General features: G+C 46.6%; 1 protein-coding gene across 1 annotated transcript in view; it reads left to right on the forward strand.

The window, feature by feature from the left end:
• The window catches only part of TRM11 (tRNA modification 11 protein), a 121,342-nt gene extending 102,101 nt beyond the window's left edge, over positions 1–19,241 (forward strand). The window contains exons 4-6 of the mRNA XM_086528926.1: positions 7,721–7,795; positions 7,898–7,972; positions 18,415–19,241. Coding sequence (XP_086385052.1) covers positions 7,721–7,795; positions 7,898–7,972; positions 18,415–18,963 — 699 coding nt within the window. The 3' untranslated portion in view covers positions 18,964–19,241. The remainder of the gene's footprint in view (positions 1–7,720; positions 7,796–7,897; positions 7,973–18,414) is intronic.
• The last annotated feature ends 332 nt before the right edge of the window (positions 19,242–19,573 follow it).

Here is a 19,573-nt window from a genome sequence, read left to right on the forward strand (position 1 = left end):
GTCACTGGGGTTGATCGGGCCGAGCTTGTTTCCTCTGACTCGTTTACTCTTGCTTGCATGCACAGCTTCTTGTCTTTAAGGCGGGCTACTTCGACTGCCAACTCATATGTTGCAGGAAACCTTCCCTTCACCTTCTCTCTAAGCGGCGACCATAGACGGGCAAAATGAAACGGTCCTTCTTTAGGAAATTAGGTGCTCCTTCGCCTTCCTCCAGTGAGGCAACCCATCTCTCCCATAAGTTCACAAATTTGGACTCGTAGGTGGCATACTCCAGCAGACCTCCGTGCTTTAACTCTTTCAGTAGCTGCCATAGCTTCTCCGAGGTTGTGTCTACACCGAACCTCTTTACAAAAGCAGTCCTTAACACATCCTATGCATTCTTGGTGGCCTCGGGCAATGCATTATATCAGGACTTGGCCTCTACTTTCATCAATAGAGGAAAATTGGAGACGACACAAGCAATGTCGAAATCATCCAAAAAGTCAGTGGTGAGATCCTCTCCCTTCTTTCCACTGAACGTGGGAAAAGAATCACTTGCCATGGTAGTGACTCAGGAAATTACAAACTTTTTTTTTTTTTACATTAACAACAGTAGCGGCTCATAGCGGCTTTTTACAGGGGTGGGTGGATAGGTTAAAATAGGATAAAGATAGAGACATTAAATGAATGATGGTAATCTAATATGGGGAGAATGATAGGGTTCGGGAAATTGAGGATTTCTCCTAGTGCCGCCGCACCGAATAGGTATACGATCTTCTGTTGGTAGAAGACTTTCCTATCTACATAGATATTCACATGCATATGTTGCAGAATCTAAACGGGAATGCCGTCGGCCCGTTTTCCATCATGCACAGAGGGTGGAATACTTACTTATACTCTTATCGTGCCAGTGTTGATGAGTCAGTACATCCACAAGAGGTCGTCGCCTTTCATGGGCTCTACCTTTCCTACGTTGCTCAGCACGTACGGGGTGATGGCGACGCGTCTGACCACTCCCAGCCTCTTGGCTAATAGAAATTGCAGGTACTTTCCGCAGTCGGCGTGTTGCATGAATTCTACTCTATTCAATTGCAACTCGTCCCCAACCCACTGGGTTTCACCCGTGGTAGAGAGCTTCTTCAGGATAAGTTGTATAGGGAGAGGAGGAAGATCCTCCACTCGCTTTCCAAAACAGCGAGAGCAGTAGCCGAACCACTCTTCTCTAGGACATGGGAATCTTCTTACCACTTCTTCTTCCGGATTGTCGAAGTGGATTGGTAGCACTCGCATACGTCGTGCAAATCGGTAGGCGACCTTCCGACGCTTAGCTTCGGATGACTTCCTCTTTGGCAAGCCGGGCACAACCCGGCTTTCTGAGCTTGAAGCACTTGCTTGGCCAGATGCTTCTCCCTTCGCGGTCATGTGTTTTCAGACTGGCTTATCTTCTCCTTACCTTTGGCTCGAGCAGCCCCTTTAGGCCACTTTGGAGTTATAACTTTGACCGCAGTTTCTTTAGGGAAAAGAGGCCTCACCATTTTCTTCCCTTCCTTAATGTGGATGACTTCTTCGCGATGAATGTCGATGTAGATGATTTCAGCCCTTTCGCTACCTTTGTTGCTGGCACTCATTGACAGTGTGCCTTGGTTTGCAACAGTGATGGCACTTCACCGACTTCCCACCTGATGCTCTCAACTTATGGTTAGAACGGGCAACACGAGATGGAGAATTTACCTCTTGAATATTGACCACGCTGCAGCCTGGCAGTAGCACTTCAATGAAGGCGGCTAGTGCCTCCTTCGTCTCCTCTTCTTCCGTCCTCCAGTTGGAAAATTCCTTCAGCCATTTGTCCATGATTGGTAGTGGGCGTCACTTTCAGCATTGTAAACTGAAGGGTCTTAGAAAGCCCTCCTCCGTGGGGGTACCAAATGACGGGAGCAAAGAGAACCCCGAAGCCCGACGGCCTCTAAAAGATCGGGGGCCGAATGGCGCGCCTCGAGCCTGTCACGGTAAAGCGAACAGGGGGCACCACCTAGCTTGAAGCGGCTAGGACGCTAACCACGATGATATGAACACCGCGAACTTACACACACACACACACAGAGAGAGAGAGAGAGAGAGAGAGAGAGAGAGAGAGAGAGAGAGAGAGAGAGAGAGAGAGAGAGAGAGAGAGAGATTTGCAAATGATGAAAACCCTGGGGGGGTGTGAGGGAGAATTATTTCTGCAATATTTACAAATGGCACGCCGTGGTGGTAGAGAGGTAGAGAGAGGAGGTGGTGCAAACTACTTGGTGCGTTCTCTAAGACAACTCAATGATTGTGAAGCTTGCTACTAAGAGCGTGTATACGTGTGTGCATCGACCATTGGAGTCGAAAGATGGACGTGGTTCCCTTCGCATGGTGCAATTCCCAAGGCAAACCCAACACACAAGCCCCCTCCCCGTGATGGTGATAGTGTCAACTCTTCCCACTACACTCTACCAAATGCTGACTTCTCATGGACTGCCCCCTTCCCCCCCCCCCCGTGATGGTGATCTCTCAGTGTCAATTTATAGGTGTTGGTTGCTTGGATTATGGTAATCCCGGTGTGATTAGGGTAAGCTTAATCGGGGAGACAAAGCAAGTGGTGGGCCCAGTGTGGTTGACCCTTGCTTTGTTTTGGGAGGTTATTAATAGATGAGAATCTCTAGGTGGGCCTTTGTGACCATCATCTAGAGAGAGGAAATTTACAAAGTGGGAATTTTACAATGGCTCGGTGAAAACTGAAGAAATGATGAAAATACCCTATAAATTACTGAAGATGGTGTCGTAGTTGAGTGTTGCTAGCGAATGGTGTGTTGCCGGTGCGTCGGTGTAGAGCGTACTTCTTTTCGGGGTCAGCTGGGGCATGCCTTCGGCGCATTTCCTCTTTTTGTTGTTGGGGGCGCGTGCTTTGGGTCCCTCTTTTTCGTGGTCGTCGTAGTCGTGGAGTCCTTCGTTTTCTTTGTATTTGATGTGTGTGTGTGTATATATATATATATATATATATATATATATATATATATATATATATATATATATATATATATATATATATATATATATATATATATATATATATATGGGTGTGTGTGCGTGAGTGCGTGTGTGTGTATTTGTATGTGTGCGCAAGCGTGCGGTGGGAACGGGGGCTTATGTACATAATGTATATATTATATATATGTTTTTTATAATAAAAAAATTCTGTGTTTGGCGGCGAGCGGCAGCTACGCATGCTTGGGGTGGGGGAATGGTGTGTGTGTGTGTGTGTGCGCGCGCGCATGGGGGGGGTGTGTGTGTGTGTGGTGTGTGTGTATTGAGAGAAAAAAGGGCTGCGCCTGTACAGGCCGAGAGGGAGAGAGAGAGAGATATGGCGGGCGGGCTGTTGCCGAAACAGAGAGGGAGAGGGGATTGGGGGTGTGAGTGTGAGGATGAGGGAGAGGGTGAGGATGAGGGTGTGAGTGTGTGGTGTGGAGGGAGAGTGGACTCTGGCTCCGTGCGCTGCGCCTTCGGGCTGAAACGGAAGAGAGAGAGAGAGAGAGAGAGAGAGAGAGAGAGAGAGAGAGAGAGAGGATGAGGTGGCGCTAGAGGGAGGGGGAATCCATAGGGCGGGTGCCCACCGTGGGGGGGGGGGGGGGGGGGTGTCTTATCCTCCATCTTGCATGCTGGCTCGAGGATGAGAGGAGGGGGAGAAGTCAATGGTGTGGAGGGGAATAGAGGGTGGGGATAGCGGGCCAAGGGGAGGGTAATGAGAGGGGGGGGGGGGGGGGGGGAAAGAGTGTGAGAGAGGGAGAGGGTGAGTGTAAGAATACGGGAGAGCGGGGGGTTCACATGCGGCTTGACACAGAGGGAGCACGAGAGGGAAAACGAGAGAGGGGTCGGGGTGAGTGATCGAGGCTTGCGCCTGGCCAAGGGTGGCCAGTAGGGGGGGGGGGGGGGGGGGGGGGAATGGGGAGGAGAGAGAGAGAGAGAGAGAGAGAGAGAGAGAGAGAGAGAGAGAGAGAAGGGGAGGGGGGGGTTATTTCATCCGATGCCTGCAGGAGGGGGGGGGGGGGGGGGGTGTGCCATGCCCGTAGAGGTGTCGTGGGGTTTACCAGGCGGTGCCGAGCCTTCCAACAGTGTCGCCAAGGCTCCAACAGAGGAAAAGTGAGTTTTTTCTTTTCTTTTTTTTCTTTGATTTTTTAAAAAATCGGCCATCAACGCTACCGTAAGGGTGCTATCAATATGGTGGCCGATGCCCTCAGTAGAATTTCGTAGGTATTAATAATACTCTTTCGTCTGCTGAAATTTCGACTGACTTCTTTCTTTCAAAGGGCGTTGCCAAAACGATTTTCACTTTGGTGCAATCTGGCAACGAGTTCAAGAGGGGATATGTGTCACAAATGGGAGCGCATAGCAATATAAAATACATTTGGAGAAGTATGATTTATCACTTATTATTGAAGCCAGAGGATATACAGAGAAATAGATAGATAGAGAGAGAGAGAGAGAGAGAGAGAGAGAGAGAGAGAGAGAGAGAGAGAGAGAGAGAGAGAGAGAAGATCGACACAGTACTGGGGACTAGAAGATGGGCTATTCCCTCCCCTCCCCCCTTAAAGAGAATCCTTTATCAGGGAATCTTTTTACAAGCACAAGAACCGGAGAAAACCCCTGTGTTCTAATTCTGTGATTCGATGGTGGTTCCTTCCCGTAAGGGAAATCCGAGAGACGAGCTCTCAGTCCTTTTTCCGTCTGTTCTTGGAGTCGAGACTCCGCAGACAATTTCCGAATTCCGTTCCCAGAATTCCAAAGCGTAGGCCGAAGCCTTCACGCTTCTCCTTCGCGATGAAGTACCTGCAAACACACACACAAACACGAGACAACAATTCGTATGGCGAATCCACAATAGATACCTGTCACTCTTTCGCGGGAAAAGCGACTTCCGTGCTTCGCAGTCTCGCGATCTCTTGCGTCTTTTGGCGGCAGAGTCTTCTCTTGTTGGCGTTGGCTCACAAACGGGAAGGAACGATCATCGAGTCAGAGAATTAGAACGGAGGGGTTTTTTCCGGTTCTTGTCTTGTAAAAAGATTCTCCCTAATAAAGGATTCTCTTTAGGGGGGGGGGGGGGGGGGACCAGCCCATCTTCTGGTTCCCAGTACTGTGGCGATGTTCTCACTCTCTATCTCTCTCTCTCTATCTATTTCTCTCTATATCCTCTGGCTTCAGTAATAAGTGATAATCCTATTTATCTGAATGTATTTTATATTGCTATGCGCTCCCGTTTGTGACAATACGTAGCCTGAAAAGCTATGGCGGTCTGGATGCCTCTAAGTTGGCTACAGAGAGAAAGGTAGTGGAGAAGTATTCCATTCGTAATGGATTACTTTTCAAGCAAGGCAAAGTGTGTGTGCCCATTGATGAGGATATCCGCAAGCAAATTTTGTTCGAGTGTCACGATGCATGGAGTGCAGGACACCTTGGCATACACCGTAATTTGGCCTTGGTTGGCCGGTATTTTTATTGTTTGCACGTGAAAGCTTTTGTTGAAAAGTATGTACGGGAATGCGCGCAATGTCAGCTCAACAAAGCTGAACGTCAAAAACGCATTGGGTTATTACATCCTTTGCAATTTTCCAATAGTAAATGGTCAAGCATTTCTTTGGATTTTGTAGTTGGATTACCCCAAACTAACAGTGGGCACCATGCCATTTGGGGGGTCGTCGATCGACTCACGAAAATGGCGCGATTTATCCCCCACACATTCCACCGTAAAGAGCCACGAGTTAGCTCAGCTTTTTGTGGAACACTTGTACAAACTACATGGTTTGCCCGATGAAATTGTCAGTGATCGTGATCTAAGGTGAACAGGCAATTTTGGCAAACGAATCTTCCAAAAATTGGAAACCTGTATGTGCATGTCGTCCTCAGATCACCCTGGACAGGCCGAAGGCACAAATCAAACTATGGAGGACATGCTACGAGCGTATGTTTCTCGACGTCGATCTGATTGTGAACGCTATCTCCTACAGATTGTGTTTGATTATAACAGTACAAAGCACTCGGCTATTGGCTTTAACTCGTTTATGCTTATGTACGGCTACGAGCCAAAACCACCAATTGCCACCGGATTCAAAGGGATTAAGATGCGATTGGTAGCCGATTTCTTACACGATATGCAAGAAATGCTTCAGATCGCGAGAGAGAGCATAAAGATGGCACATGATCGTGCTACTTTTTATGCCAATCAGGATCGGCAACCCCGCGAACTCCAAGAGGGCATGTGGGTGTACCTTAGGGTACTGAAGGATTCCGACATGATCTGAACTGGCCAATGCTCAAAATTGTCTTCTTGTTATTGTGGTCCATTTCATATCACAAAGAAGATAAGTGGGGTTTCTTATAAGTTGGACCTGCCTCCATACATTGTTGTTCATCCCGTGTTCCATGTGAGCCATCTGAAAGAGTAGCTAGGGCAAGAGGACTTGGTAATTTCTCATGAGAAGTGTCCCAAACACCACTCGTTATATTCCACGCGAACCCGAATCGGTTCTCGATCAAAGGGTCCGCAAGTCTCGCCAAACTTCGTACCCCGAATTTTCGATCAAGTGGAAGCATCATCATGAGTCCCAAGCCACTTGGGAGACAGTTAGATCCGTAAGGAATCATTTCCCCGGATTTATAACCGAGGATATTGTTGAGGACAACAATTAAAAATAAGGGGGGAAGTGTTACATCCCCAGACATGAGGATGGGTGCTTGCAGTTACATCCAGCCAGTGTGGACATGGCCCTTTGGTTATGAAGTCCTATAAATAGGACTTGAGTCTCATTTGTGAGACATCTTGTGTGATCACCACAATTGGACAATTGGCCCTTGGCAGCTCTGTCTGCACACCCGTACTGGTGTGGGTTCGGTGGTATGGGACACCGGCCCTTGTGGCAGAGGCTAGCCTGCTTGGCTACCGGCTCCTAGGCTCGGGGGTGAGCCCGTATTGGCTCTTTGGTTGGGAGGTGAGCCTAATGTCCGCTCACTATGTGTGTCTAGGTGTGAGTTTGGCGAGAGAGAGAGAGAGAGAGAGAGAGAGAGAGAATAGCTCTTCACCTCTAGAGAAAGAAAATCACCTCTACTCTAGAGAGAAAACCTGCCATAAACTCTAGAGATAGAAAAAGAGAAAGTTCTACCGGGAATAAAATTAGTCTCTGGTTGCTAGAGAGAGAAAATGCATTTTCGTGAAGAGTAAACTGTAAATCTCATTAGCAAGCTCTAGATAGAGAAAGTTATTGCAGGGCTACAAAAATTCTTGCTATGACTTCGAGTTTTGTAGGGACCACCTGACCAGAGAGTGAAATTTTATGACTAGACGGAAATATGCTGTGATTAGTTGCGCTTCCGTTAGAGATGTAGAAACCCTAACCCTAAAACCCATCACACCCTTTTCCTAGCTAGTAGCTTGAATAGTACCAGTGCGTTCTCCTCTAGAAGCGAAGCCTATGATTTTTTATCTCATTAACATAATTCAAATGTTTGTAAACACTAAATTCTGTGTCCAACCTATTTAAGAGAAACTTTTAGTCTTAAAGACAGATGGCAGCTATTTTAAGTTTTACTGGAGTTTCTACAAAGAAATCAAGGAGCACAACCACTGCACTATTGGAATACCATGCAAAAGTTTCTGTTTCTAGTGCAGTCAGAATCAGTGGTAATGTGATGCAATTGGTTTTACATGAAGTTGTTTCATGTTTTGCAGGGTGAAGACATTGACCTGAGGGTTGTACGAGATGGCCGTGGTCCAGATTGTAATGTATGGAGTAACTTCAAGCAGGTTTTCCTTTTTCTGATAGTGCCCTTGACATTTGACCTACTATTTTGCATGAAGCAAGCCTTAAAGCTGGTTTGCAATTGATATTTCTTGTTGCCTTTGCAGTATAGCTTGCCTTTACCAGTTGGTTTGGTTCGAGCTGACAATAATTCTCCACCGTGGCGTTCAAGCTTGAAGGAGGTTTTAACTCTCAACTTTACTCGGCCTTTGACCTTCTGCATCATGTTTGAGTGTGTGAATGTGGTGCTTCTCTGTGGCTCCCCATGTTTCTGGGAGGCTGGGGCCCCTCAGGGTTGACATATTCTTCATGCAGGGCTTCTGCCCCCAGGGACTATGTCTACGTCTGGACAGCTCCCTTGGGTTGTTGCGTTAAGGGTCCTGCGCGCTACCAGTAGTGAGCTGCCCAGTGTTTACCCTCAAGCAAGTTCTCGTTGCATTCTGTTCCTCGCCAGTTTTTTTAAGTAAGAATATAGGTTGGCCCCCAAATTAGTCCTGCTTAGGAGGACAAAGCAACCCATCTCGTGTATTTTGACTACTGCAGAGGTGCAAGTACGAAGCTTAGCTTTGCTAAGAGTTGGCCCCATGAAATACAAATATACTCCATGCTGTCATGCCCCCCGAAGAGAGACAATTACTAGACCACCAGCGACAATACAAGTCAATGAGCAAACTCAAAGACCATCATGTCATTCAGAACTTTACTGGAGCAGCAAGTCCTTCTGCAAAGAAAATTTAGGAAATACAAATGCGTTCCATTCAAAAGACCACCCTTCGTTCTGCTGGGGATCTAGGAGCCTGTTTAAGTACGGGGCGGGTGAGCTGTAAACAAAGAGGCTGACACTATGTCTTGGGAATTGTTCACACAGCAGCCAAAGAAAGTCTCATCTTTTCATAGTAGGTAGAGAAAGGTTTCCCAAGGGAAGACATTGACAATCCTGAACTCTACAAGAAGACTTGCTCATCATATGTAGCCTAGTGAAGAGCTTACTCTTTAATCACTTTGTATACCAAAAAGCAGTGCTTCAAGCAGGATAAAGATTGTCAAATGGCCTGGAGAGACTCCGAAGAGAAAGATACTTCATTACTATGGTGAAACACATCTCTTGCTATGGAGGTCAACCGCAATGACTTAGGAAGAACCTGACAAACCAGGTGACTAGCTTTTTGTTCGAAGGTTTAGAGTCAAGCATGCAATAACTTCTGTAGACCCAAAGCCTCACTCGGTCATGCCCTTAGACTTGTTAGGCTACAGCACAAGGAGAGGCAGGCAAGGGCATTTGCGAGTTAGGGGCTGGTGGGGGCTGTGCAAGGGCTGAGGCAATACGTTGCAGCAGGGCGCTTGACAATGCAGTAGTACAGCTACAAAAAGACGGGATGTCGAAGAAGTGGTGGGAATGGGCTACGCCTGATTTGGAGGGGGTCTGCACAGCAAGGCAACAGGGTTGCTGTGCAAGCACAGTGGGAGCGGGTCTGCAGGGAGGGAAGTGAAACGAAAACGCGGAGTGGATCTCCCGGCTACACAGACCTGCCTACAGACACGTCGAACGAACCACCCGACCATAGCCACCATCCGGTAGCTCCCCCTTGCTGGGCAGCATCCGAGGATGTCGGCGTGCACTTGTAAGATTGAGTGTCCCATACCACCTGGCCTCACCTCGTCGAGATGACCTCGCGACGGGCTAACCACTGGCGCTCTGCCAGTGGGGGTCGATAACTATTAGCAGGTGGACTATCAGGTAGAAGTTCTATGGAATGATCATCTTGTGCCCTTTTGGGAGGTAGCTCCCTAAAAATGTCATCCATAAACACATCTTGAAACTCATTTAGGAAACTAAAGAATTCTTCATTTTTAAGTTCATTAGGAACACATGCATCTTTCTTAGACTCCTTAACAAAAACCATGTAACAAGAAAGAGGACTTTTCATTACTAAAGCTTGAGTCTGTACAAGGGGTATGGTGTTACCTGCACTATTTATATCAAGTACAACATTGTTGCCTCTAGAGGAAAAGAGGACTTTTCTCTAAGAAAACTGCATAGTGGCAACCATGCGATCAAATCATGGTGAACCCTAGGATAACATCTTCATGCTTGAGTGGAGAGATGAAGAAATCTTTTTTGTCGACATAGCTTTGCACATGGAGCCTTAGCTTTCCAATCAATGGAGTGACTGAGGCCTCTTGCCCTTTGAAAGCTCCATTCACTTTTACCACATCTCCCATCTCGAAGTCATGAATTCCTAGCTTGGTCACTAGCTCAACAGAAATAAAGTTGTGGGTAGAGCCAGGATCAAACAATAGGAAGGAGTGGCAGTCAAAAGTATTTGTGCATCTAACCTGCCAGATAATCCATGAAGTAATACTGCACAGCATGAAAAGACAATTCCACGCGGATGGGCTGGGCATTGACCGACTCCCACACTTCGATTATAGTCTAGACTGCCGCTCCCCCTCCGCGAGACTGAATTGAATCGAGTCACGAGAGTAGATACTTTGAGGATTGAGACAGAGAGGACATGGACCTGACCGTCACTTCCCATGGGGCCAAAGATGGAGTTCTATAGGAGCCACTTCCTACACCTCTCTAAGAATGGTTTCATTGTTAGACCATTGGACAGATTTGCAGCTCTTCACACAAACTGAGGCCAAAAGGCAGGCAGATGGACAACCACCCTTGTGGAGGACAGGACTCTGAGCTTTGCTGCTAAGAGCCGGAGATGTAGGAACACTACGTACATATGAAAATGCACAATATACCATGACATACAGAGGAGGTATCACTGCCTCTCTTGGGAGGGGTTCAGGCCCCTCTGTCGAGTCATGGAGTATGAGGACCAGAAATGCCTAGGGCTCTACATTTTTGAGCTCGAGAGATTCCGCACGACAGTACTATGAGACTAGAGACAAGTCTCTCCGCACAGCAGTACTATGAGACTCGAGACAACCTTCACCAAAAGCACCCACACAGAGCAGTGATGGATTTCTTCAGCTGACCAGACCCCACACCTATCAGTCAACAGCGATACCTTACACCCCCCACCGTGGAGTCACACTTGTTGACAGAGCCAAGTGTATTCGGCCGAGCTTGACAATCACAACCAACAGGGCGACACCTAAGAGGCCCGAATTATGGTCAGATCATAGCTCTCCTAGTGAGACTAGACACACAGCACCAGACGCCTCAGCAGGACAGCCACAGCCCACCTCATAGCCAAGCTCATGGGCTGATCTAGAGACCTGAGGAGCTCCTTTTTCCAGCTCTTAGCTCTAGTTGAGGATGTTATTTTCAGTTATCCTGATGAGATATGGATGTAATTTGGTACTTCTCGTCTCATAGGCCACATTGGCCTCTTGTAGACGTTAATTTATTTTGTACACAGTCTGTGGGATACTAGCCGAGAGATCATAGATACCAGGGGCTTCTCCATACGCCTCCAACCATCCTGGCCTACAGAAGGTCCCCAAACCTGTACCCCATATAACATAGTAGAGGCAACCAAAGTATCAAAGAGCCATAACTTTGTCCTAGGTTCCTAGAACTGAACCTGCGAACACATCCTCTCCATTCCTCCCAGAGCCGCACCAGCTTCATTGTAACTTTCTGGTCTCATAGGTAACTTTGGCCTTTTGAAGACGTTAATACAACATTTCATTTCTCTCTCTCTCTCTATGGTGAAGAAGGCCATTGACAGGATGAGGACTGGGAGAGCATATGATCATGATGGCTTAGTGGCTGAGCATTTGATGCATGCCAGAGATCTACTAGCAGAGCTTCTAGCAGTTATGTTTAACTGTGCCATGTCTGAGGGCTTGCAAGCCTGATACTTGGAGCCTATCCACTATTGTACCTATTTTCAATTCAGGAGACCCTATGGAGCCTGGGAATTATCGCACTATCATGATTGGACACACATTGGCATGGTTGTACGCATCCATTGGATTATAAAACTACTTGTCATTTGTTACAATGATATCCTTCATGGATAAAGAGCCAACTTTATCAAAATCAAAAAGTATCAGGCCTTCTAACAAAAGCCATGTAACTAAATCTTCACACTTGGTGGAAGTATTAGTATCCTCATTTGCTCTCTTCTTGAGGAAACTATTCGATTTCTGCATAGCAAAATACGTTGGCTTGATCAAGTGGTACAAGTCTTGTACTTTCTTGAGATTTAGCCACTTCATTAATATAGTTTCTTTGTCATCCCTGGACAAATTTTGTGACCTACATAATTGTCATAACAAAATAACATGGCTTAAAAAGTGACACGTATTATTTCTGTGAACATAAGTAAGGAAATGTTTTTAGCTTTTATTGCGCCAATACAGGAGCTTGGCACGAAGATGGCTTTCTACAAAGAGCATCTTCTCCAGCTTGCGGAGGATGGTTTTGTGACGAGGCCCAGATACATGGACACCCACTAGTCTCATGGGATACAATGTGCTATTGGCCAGATCTTCACACCAGTTGCGGATCGAGACTAGGTGATACAATGGAATACCAGTAGAGACTAGGACATGCCCCCTCGTGTGACATGGAGCCTGAGACAGAGTTGCACTACACATGCCGCTGCCCCGTCTACTACGAGATACGAGGCCGCTTCCACTGCTTGTTCAGAGAGGGACTTGGACCACTCTCCAGAGTCATGCGGTACGAGGATCAAAGATGCCTGGGTTTGTTTTTGCTCGAGCTGTGCAGACACCGAGAGAGCTTGACTAGAGGACAGGCTAGGCAGTCCCAGAGACAGATCACAGACTTCTTTAGAGCAGACACTAGACACCCGGAGGAGCTACCACCACAGCAGAGCTCGTCGCCTTACACCAGAGGCACAATGATTGATCGAGCGACCGAGGTGGGGAGATCCAGACATCCACGACGCGGAGGACTACACAACATCGACGGAGGTTGCATCAAAGGATCCGGATCACTTTGGTCCGACATGCACAACGCCCGGTCAGACTACTGACCATGGAGGAGATTGATGAGATCCGCCAGCGACCGATGCTGGATCTCTTGTGATTTAGCTATTCCTGTTAGCTGCTTAATTCACACCTAGCAGTTTAGGATTCGATAGCATAGTATTTTTATTTTGTCATTTTGTTACTTATGTTACTTTGACTTTGTATCAGATCCACCACATTGTAACTTTCTGGTCTCATAGGTCAGTTTGGCCTTTTGAAGACGTTAATATAACATTTCATTTCATTTCTCTCTCTCTCTCTCTCTCTCTCTCTCTCTCTCTCTCTCTCTCTCTCTCTCTCTCTCTCTCTCTCTCTCTTTAAGTGCAACTTCATTTCGCAGTAATATCTCTCTCTCTCTCTCTCTCTCTCTCTCTCTCTCTCTCTCTCTCTCTCTCTCTCTCTCTCTCTCTCTCTCTCTCTCTCTCTCTCTCTCTCTCTCTCTCTCTCTCTCTCTCTCTCTCTCTCTCTCTCTCTCTCTCTCTCTCTCTCTCTCTCTCTAGCGACGATCGTGGTCTAGTGACCTGCATCAGAGCGAGCAGCGCTCTGTTCTTCTCTATCGGATGGACCAACCAGCCAAGGATGGTGATGGTAGCTTCATCACCCCACAAAAATGAAAGCGACATTTAAACGGAGGAACAGAGATAGTGTACGCTCCCCAAGCTCTCTTTGGGCAGGGAAAACCGTCAGAGTCCAGGATGATTTAATGATGGAGAGGGTTCAAGTGATGATTAAATCGGAGCTCAGCTTTATGAGAGATGACATCAGGGAAGAGATGTACGCAAACACAGAGTTATAAGAATTCTATGTATGCAGATATGAGGAAAGAATTGGATAAAGCGATGCTTGGTAAGCATGATGAGATGTATCTATCTGTGAAAGGGGAGATGCAGGCTCTAATGCGGGCAGAAGTGAATGTAATGGAATGTATTATGCAGAAAAAGTTGGATGAGACAATTGCAAGCTTTGAATCTTGGAAAACCAATGTGGAAAAGTACATGAAGGAAAAGGATGCAGTGATTGAAGAGCTTAAAGGGGAACTTGCAGCTTGCAAAATTATGCCCAAAATGGAGGGGGGAAATCAGCCCTCGATGTTAAAGGAGCTCGAAGAAATTAAGGAGCAGGTGAAAACTCTGCGCGAAGGGGAAGAACAAAACTCGAAAGCGACTTCCTCATGGACGGAGCGCCTTTTTAAAACACAGGAGAAGGTTGACGAAGCAGAAAAATGGATTGAGGGTGCAAAGAAAGGGAAGGCCCGGATGCTAGAAGCCGCACAGACTTCTACCATCATCAATATGACCATTGAGGAGGAACAGAAGAGGAGGAATATAGCCCTCCATGTGCGTATTATAGGTATCAAAGACACCGAAAATGTAGAAGAAGAAGTGAAGGAACTCTTGCAGCGCATGGGCATCCCGGAACCTATGCACACAGGTGCTTGGAGAGTAGGAAAGAAGGGAGTGGATGAGAAGGGAAACGTCAAAGAGAGAGCACTTATTTTGCGTTTCCCGACTTTGGAAACAAGGAAGGAATTCCTGAAGAAGAGACTAGCACTTAAGAAAACTGGGATATTTACAACGTAACCGCGAAACGTTTCAAGGCTGAAACGTTTCACCCTGAAACGCGGTGTTTCACCACGAAACGTTTCAATCCAAAATGAGAGCAAAGTGAAACGTGAGACCGAAACGTACGTTTAGCGACTTTGAAACTAAAACCATGGTAACTTGTTGTTAGTGAAACAGCTTGTGTTTCACTTGGTGAGCGAAACGTTTCACCTGTCCTTACCTAGCGAAACGCGTTTCATGGTGACGCTTGATATTTATGGGGGATGACCTTACTTTAGCACAAATAGCACATATGCAAGAGTTGATGCCAAAGATCAAGGTAGCAAGGGAGAAGGGAAAAATTGCCTTTTATAGAGGAGGGAAAGTAGTGGTTTTGAAAAGACGCACAACATGACGGTGCGAGACATATGGGACCACACTCCGGATGGCGGCATGGAATTGTAATGGATCATATAGGCTGGATGTGGGTGCCTTTGAGGATAGCTTCAAAGATAGAGACATTGTCTTTTACTCAGAGACACATCAGAAATCTGGACAGTTGATGCCACGTGTGACTGGTTATTCATGGGAGACAGCTTGTCGGCCAGACACCAGATCCCAGCATGGGAGTCGAGGTTCAGGAGGGGTAGCAGTCTTATTCAGGGAGGAGTTGCAACCGCTATTACAGATTGTCCGGAGAGATGACCAGGCGAGATACATGTGGGTGAGACTGAGAGCTGAGACGGACAGATTCTTATACATTGCTATATGTTACTTTCCCCCTAGCACATCAGTCTATACCTCACCTAGAGGGCAGTCCCCTTTCTCTATACTTGATGATGACATATGGGAGTTCTCTAGAGATGGAGATATCATTCTCTTGGGAGACTTTAATACCAGGACGACCAACTCCCAAACGGTATTTTATGATACCTCGGAGGAGATGTTTAGAGAGATGGATATATCGGAGATGGGGCTTGACAAACACTCACAGGATAGAGAGCACACAGAGTATGGGAGATATCTCATGGAGATGACGACTACGCATGGTTTGGCCATACTTAATGGTCTAGAGATTTTTCCTTCGTCTGGGGGATTCACATGCTTTCCACACAGACATGGGGCCAATACAATGGACTATGTCATGACTTCACCGAGCTTCATCGGAGCTAGACCTGTTGGAGTAGCAGTGGACCATGCTCTCTTGACTTTTTCAGTCTCTTTCTAGTACAATGCCTCTCAGACACCACGGAGGATTGCACACACATGGTATACTTTTACACCAGAGACGGACTCAGTTTATGTGTTACAGTCGGATGTGGGCAGCTGAGCCTGTATATACCGTAGAGGAGATCACCACTCTATTGACGGATATCTTGCATGGGGCAACAACAGAGGCATACCCACACACTCAACCAGATCAGAGAAGACGTTCTGGGAACATGCCTCAGGATAGTTGTTATGATGAGGAGTGCAGAGAGATGAGAGTTCAGATTCAGAGCGAGCTTATACTTGGAGTCATTACATATAGATAGTCTCGGATTGCCCTTCGGTGTTTAGTGCAACGGAAGAAGCGGGCCAGCCACTAGTACCTTCTTTACCACTGAGATGGTGAAGAACGCCATTGATAGGATGAGGACTAGGAGAGCATATGATCATGATGGTTTGGTGGCAAGAGCACTTGATACATGCTAGAGATTTACTGTCAGAGGTTCTTGCGCGGTTGTTTAACCGTGTCATGTGTGAGGGACTACCCGAGTCTTGGAGATTATGTACTATTGTACCTCTCTTCAAGGTAGGGGACCCCACGGTGCCAAGGAACTACCGTACTATTATGATAGGGCACACATTGGCACAGTTGTATGCATCCATTCTTGAATAGCAACTGAGTAAATGGGCAGAAAATGAGGGCATACGAGCAGCAAGACAGGCTGGATTCAGGAGGGGTTTCTCCACTTTGGACCATATTCTTACACTCAGAGCCATTATTGAGGAGGGTCGGGCACATGGGAGACGGATGTATTGTTGCTTTGTGGACTTCTGCAAAGCATTTGACACAGTGCCGAGGGCCAGATTGATGCGCAGGCTACTGAAGTTGGGAGTACCCACAGAGATCATATGGGGGATCACGGCTTTATACGGCTCAATGACTGGCCATGTACGCACTCTTGAGGGGATTTCTGACATTGTTCATTCCACTATTGGAATGAAACAGGGGTGTCCTTTGTCCCCTACACTATTTGGTATCTATGTAGATGAGGTTTCTGGCTACATTGACAGAGAGGGCGACAGAGGCGCTCAGCTAGCTGGGACATGGATCCCTTTGTTATTATATGCTGATGATATTGTGTTGACATCAGAGTCACAAGAGGGCATGCAGAGACAGTTGGATGCATTGCATAGCTTTGCAGACGATAGTGGATTGTCTGTGAACCTTGGTAAAACCAAGGTTATGGTGTTTAACACCACACCAGTGGGTCAAGAGATCGACACCTACACTCGTATATGGTCAGGACACTGTGGAGTACACAGATGCATATACATATCTGGGGGTGGTATTCACGGGACCGAGGTTTACTCTGAGGAGAGCAACAGAGACTAGACTGTCCAGAGCCTATGCGGCATTGGGAGGGCTAGAGAGGATGTGTTCGCAGGTTCAGTTTCAAGAACCACGAACAAAGCTATGGCTCTTTGATACTTTGGTTGCTTCAGCTATGCTTTAATGGGTCCAGGTTTTGGGACCATCTGTGAATCATGACAATTGGAGGAGCATGGAGAGACCCTTGGTATTTATGATATCCCGGATGATTGGAGCCAAGGCCTCCGTACCACATGCGATTATTCGAGCGGAGGTAGCGGCCCCTCCTATAGAGATTGAGGCTCTTACCAGATCAGTGTCCTTTATGCACAGTCTATGGGATACACATAGAGGCAGATATACTAGATTGGCTCTTGAGTCCTCTAAACAGTTAGCGATGCAGGGAGACGCATCATGTTGGTATGCGCATATGACCTCATGGTTTCGAAGGCATGGTTTCAGCATGGATAGACTGCCTCCTTTTCAGTATTCCCTAGATGCACCCTCATTGCCAGTCACACGGACGGAGATCAGTAGACTCATTCGTCAGGATCTTATACAGTTGGACACCAGGAGGACATGGGTAGAGCCGATGTAGGAGTTGGGCACGAAGATGGCTTTCTACAAAGAGCATCTTCTCCAACTTTCGGGAGATGGGTTTGTGATTCGTCCGAGCTACATGGAACACTCATTTGTCTCATGGTCTGCGATGCGCTATTGGTCATATTCACACATCCTCACACCAGCTGGAGATTGAGACGGGTAGATTCAGAGGGATACCACCGGAGTATAGGATATGCCAACTATGTGATAGAGAGCCAGAGGCGGAGCTACACTACATATGCCACTGCACTGTGTATTATGAGATACGAGGGCGCTTCCATTTCTTATTCAGGGAGGGTTTTGGACCCCTAGATAGAGTCATGAGGTATCAGGATCAGAGATGCCTTGGCTTATACTCACTTGAGCTACATCGACATAGAGATATTCTGCTGAGGAGACATGGAGTACAACAGTCAGAGACGGATCACAGATTTCTTTGGATCCAGGGAGCCAGGAGACCAACCACCAGCACAGAGTTGTACCCACATTCATACAGAGGCACCCTCATTGACAGGGCGACTGAGCTCGGGAGATCGAGACGACAACGACCGAGACACAGGAGCACACTCCATCGACGGAGACTCCAGTAGAAGATCAGAGGCATTCTAGCACGACACCCAGAATGTCATTGAGGGCCTATTCTTCATTTCACATTTCACATTTCACACTTCATTTTTCATTTTTCACATTTTACATTCAGTACTGTTTGTACTTCTACTTCTGACATTGTATTAGATTCACCACTTTGTATCTGATGGTCTCATAGGTCATTTTGGCCTTTTGAAGACTTTAATATATCATTTCATTTCATCTCTCTCTCTCTCTCTCTCTCTCTCTCTCTCTCTCTCTCTCTCTCTCTCTCTCTCTCTCTCTCTCTCTCTCTCTCTCTCTCGCAATTTGATGCATAATAATGTTTCGTGACGATTATCTGTTATGTCAGGTCTTCGATGCAATCATTTGTGACCCTCCTTATGGAGTGCGAGCTGGAGGTAGGAAATCTGGAGGAAGAAAGCTTTTGAAAGGCTCTAAAGATCCTTATACTATTCCTGAAGACAAACGAAAGGATCACATCCCATCAACTGCCCCGTACATGTTTGCTGAGTGTGTGCATGATCTGTTGGATATTGCAGCAAGGTTGCTGGTTTTGAATGGCAGATTAGTGTTCTTTTACCCTGTTGCAAGAGGTGAGTCCTATGAGGAATTGTACCCTAAGCATGACTGCTTCACTCTTATTGCAAGCAGCGAGCAGATATTAAGCACCAGATGGAGTAGGTGCCTATTGACAATGGAGAAAACAGCGAAGTACACAGATGAGCATGCTGCATTGGCTCTTCAAAAGCACAATGAATTCAAAGAGAGGCATGCAGAGTTGCTTGAGGAAAGGGATGAGAGTCTTCATTCCTTAGTTTTTGCACCATTGGCAAATGATACAGGTATAGACTATAGTAAGCAGGATAGTCGACCTAAATACAGGGGAAAGCTTGTGTGAGTCCTACCGCTCTATAGTTGCAGGAATTCCTTATTGAGGTGTTTGAAGACGCAGCACCACATTCATCATTAAAACTATTACCTTCACCATAGCCATTTGATTCTAACCAAGCCAAAATAGCTTCGAACTAGCAGATATCAAATGGCTCACATTCCTTGAACGGTGCCTTTCAAAGTTTAGGTTTGTACAAGTTGGGTTTTGAGAAAGGCCAAAGCCTGTGTGAAGCCCCCAAGTTGTTACAAAGATGAGAAATGTGATGAACTGTTGAGTTGGCTGTCTCTTTGTGTGTGCTTGTGAGGTGCCATGAAGAGAGAGAGAGAGAGAGAGAGAGAGAGAGAGAGAGAGAGAGAGAGTCCACTAGACCCACAATCATCACAGGAATGAAACCTGGCCATTTAGGAAAAGAGACTTTCCCGGACACTACGCACGACTCGCCAACTTTGCATACTCCATTCAAATGTTTTTTTGACAGAATGCAGCTGCACCACCATGAATGATAGCAACTATGGCTTTTCCTAGCAAGGTGAGAAATTTAGACATGGACTTTGCCTGTTTTATAGCACTCCAAAGATTTATATGGATGGAAATCATCTTAGTTATCTTCAACCTT

The sequence above is a fragment of the Adiantum capillus-veneris genome, chromosome 14 (assembly GCF_014529385.1).
Source record: "Adiantum capillus-veneris isolate H3 chromosome 14, ASM1452938v2, whole genome shotgun sequence".
Classification (NCBI taxonomy): domain Eukaryota; kingdom Viridiplantae; phylum Streptophyta; class Polypodiopsida; order Polypodiales; family Pteridaceae; genus Adiantum; species Adiantum capillus-veneris.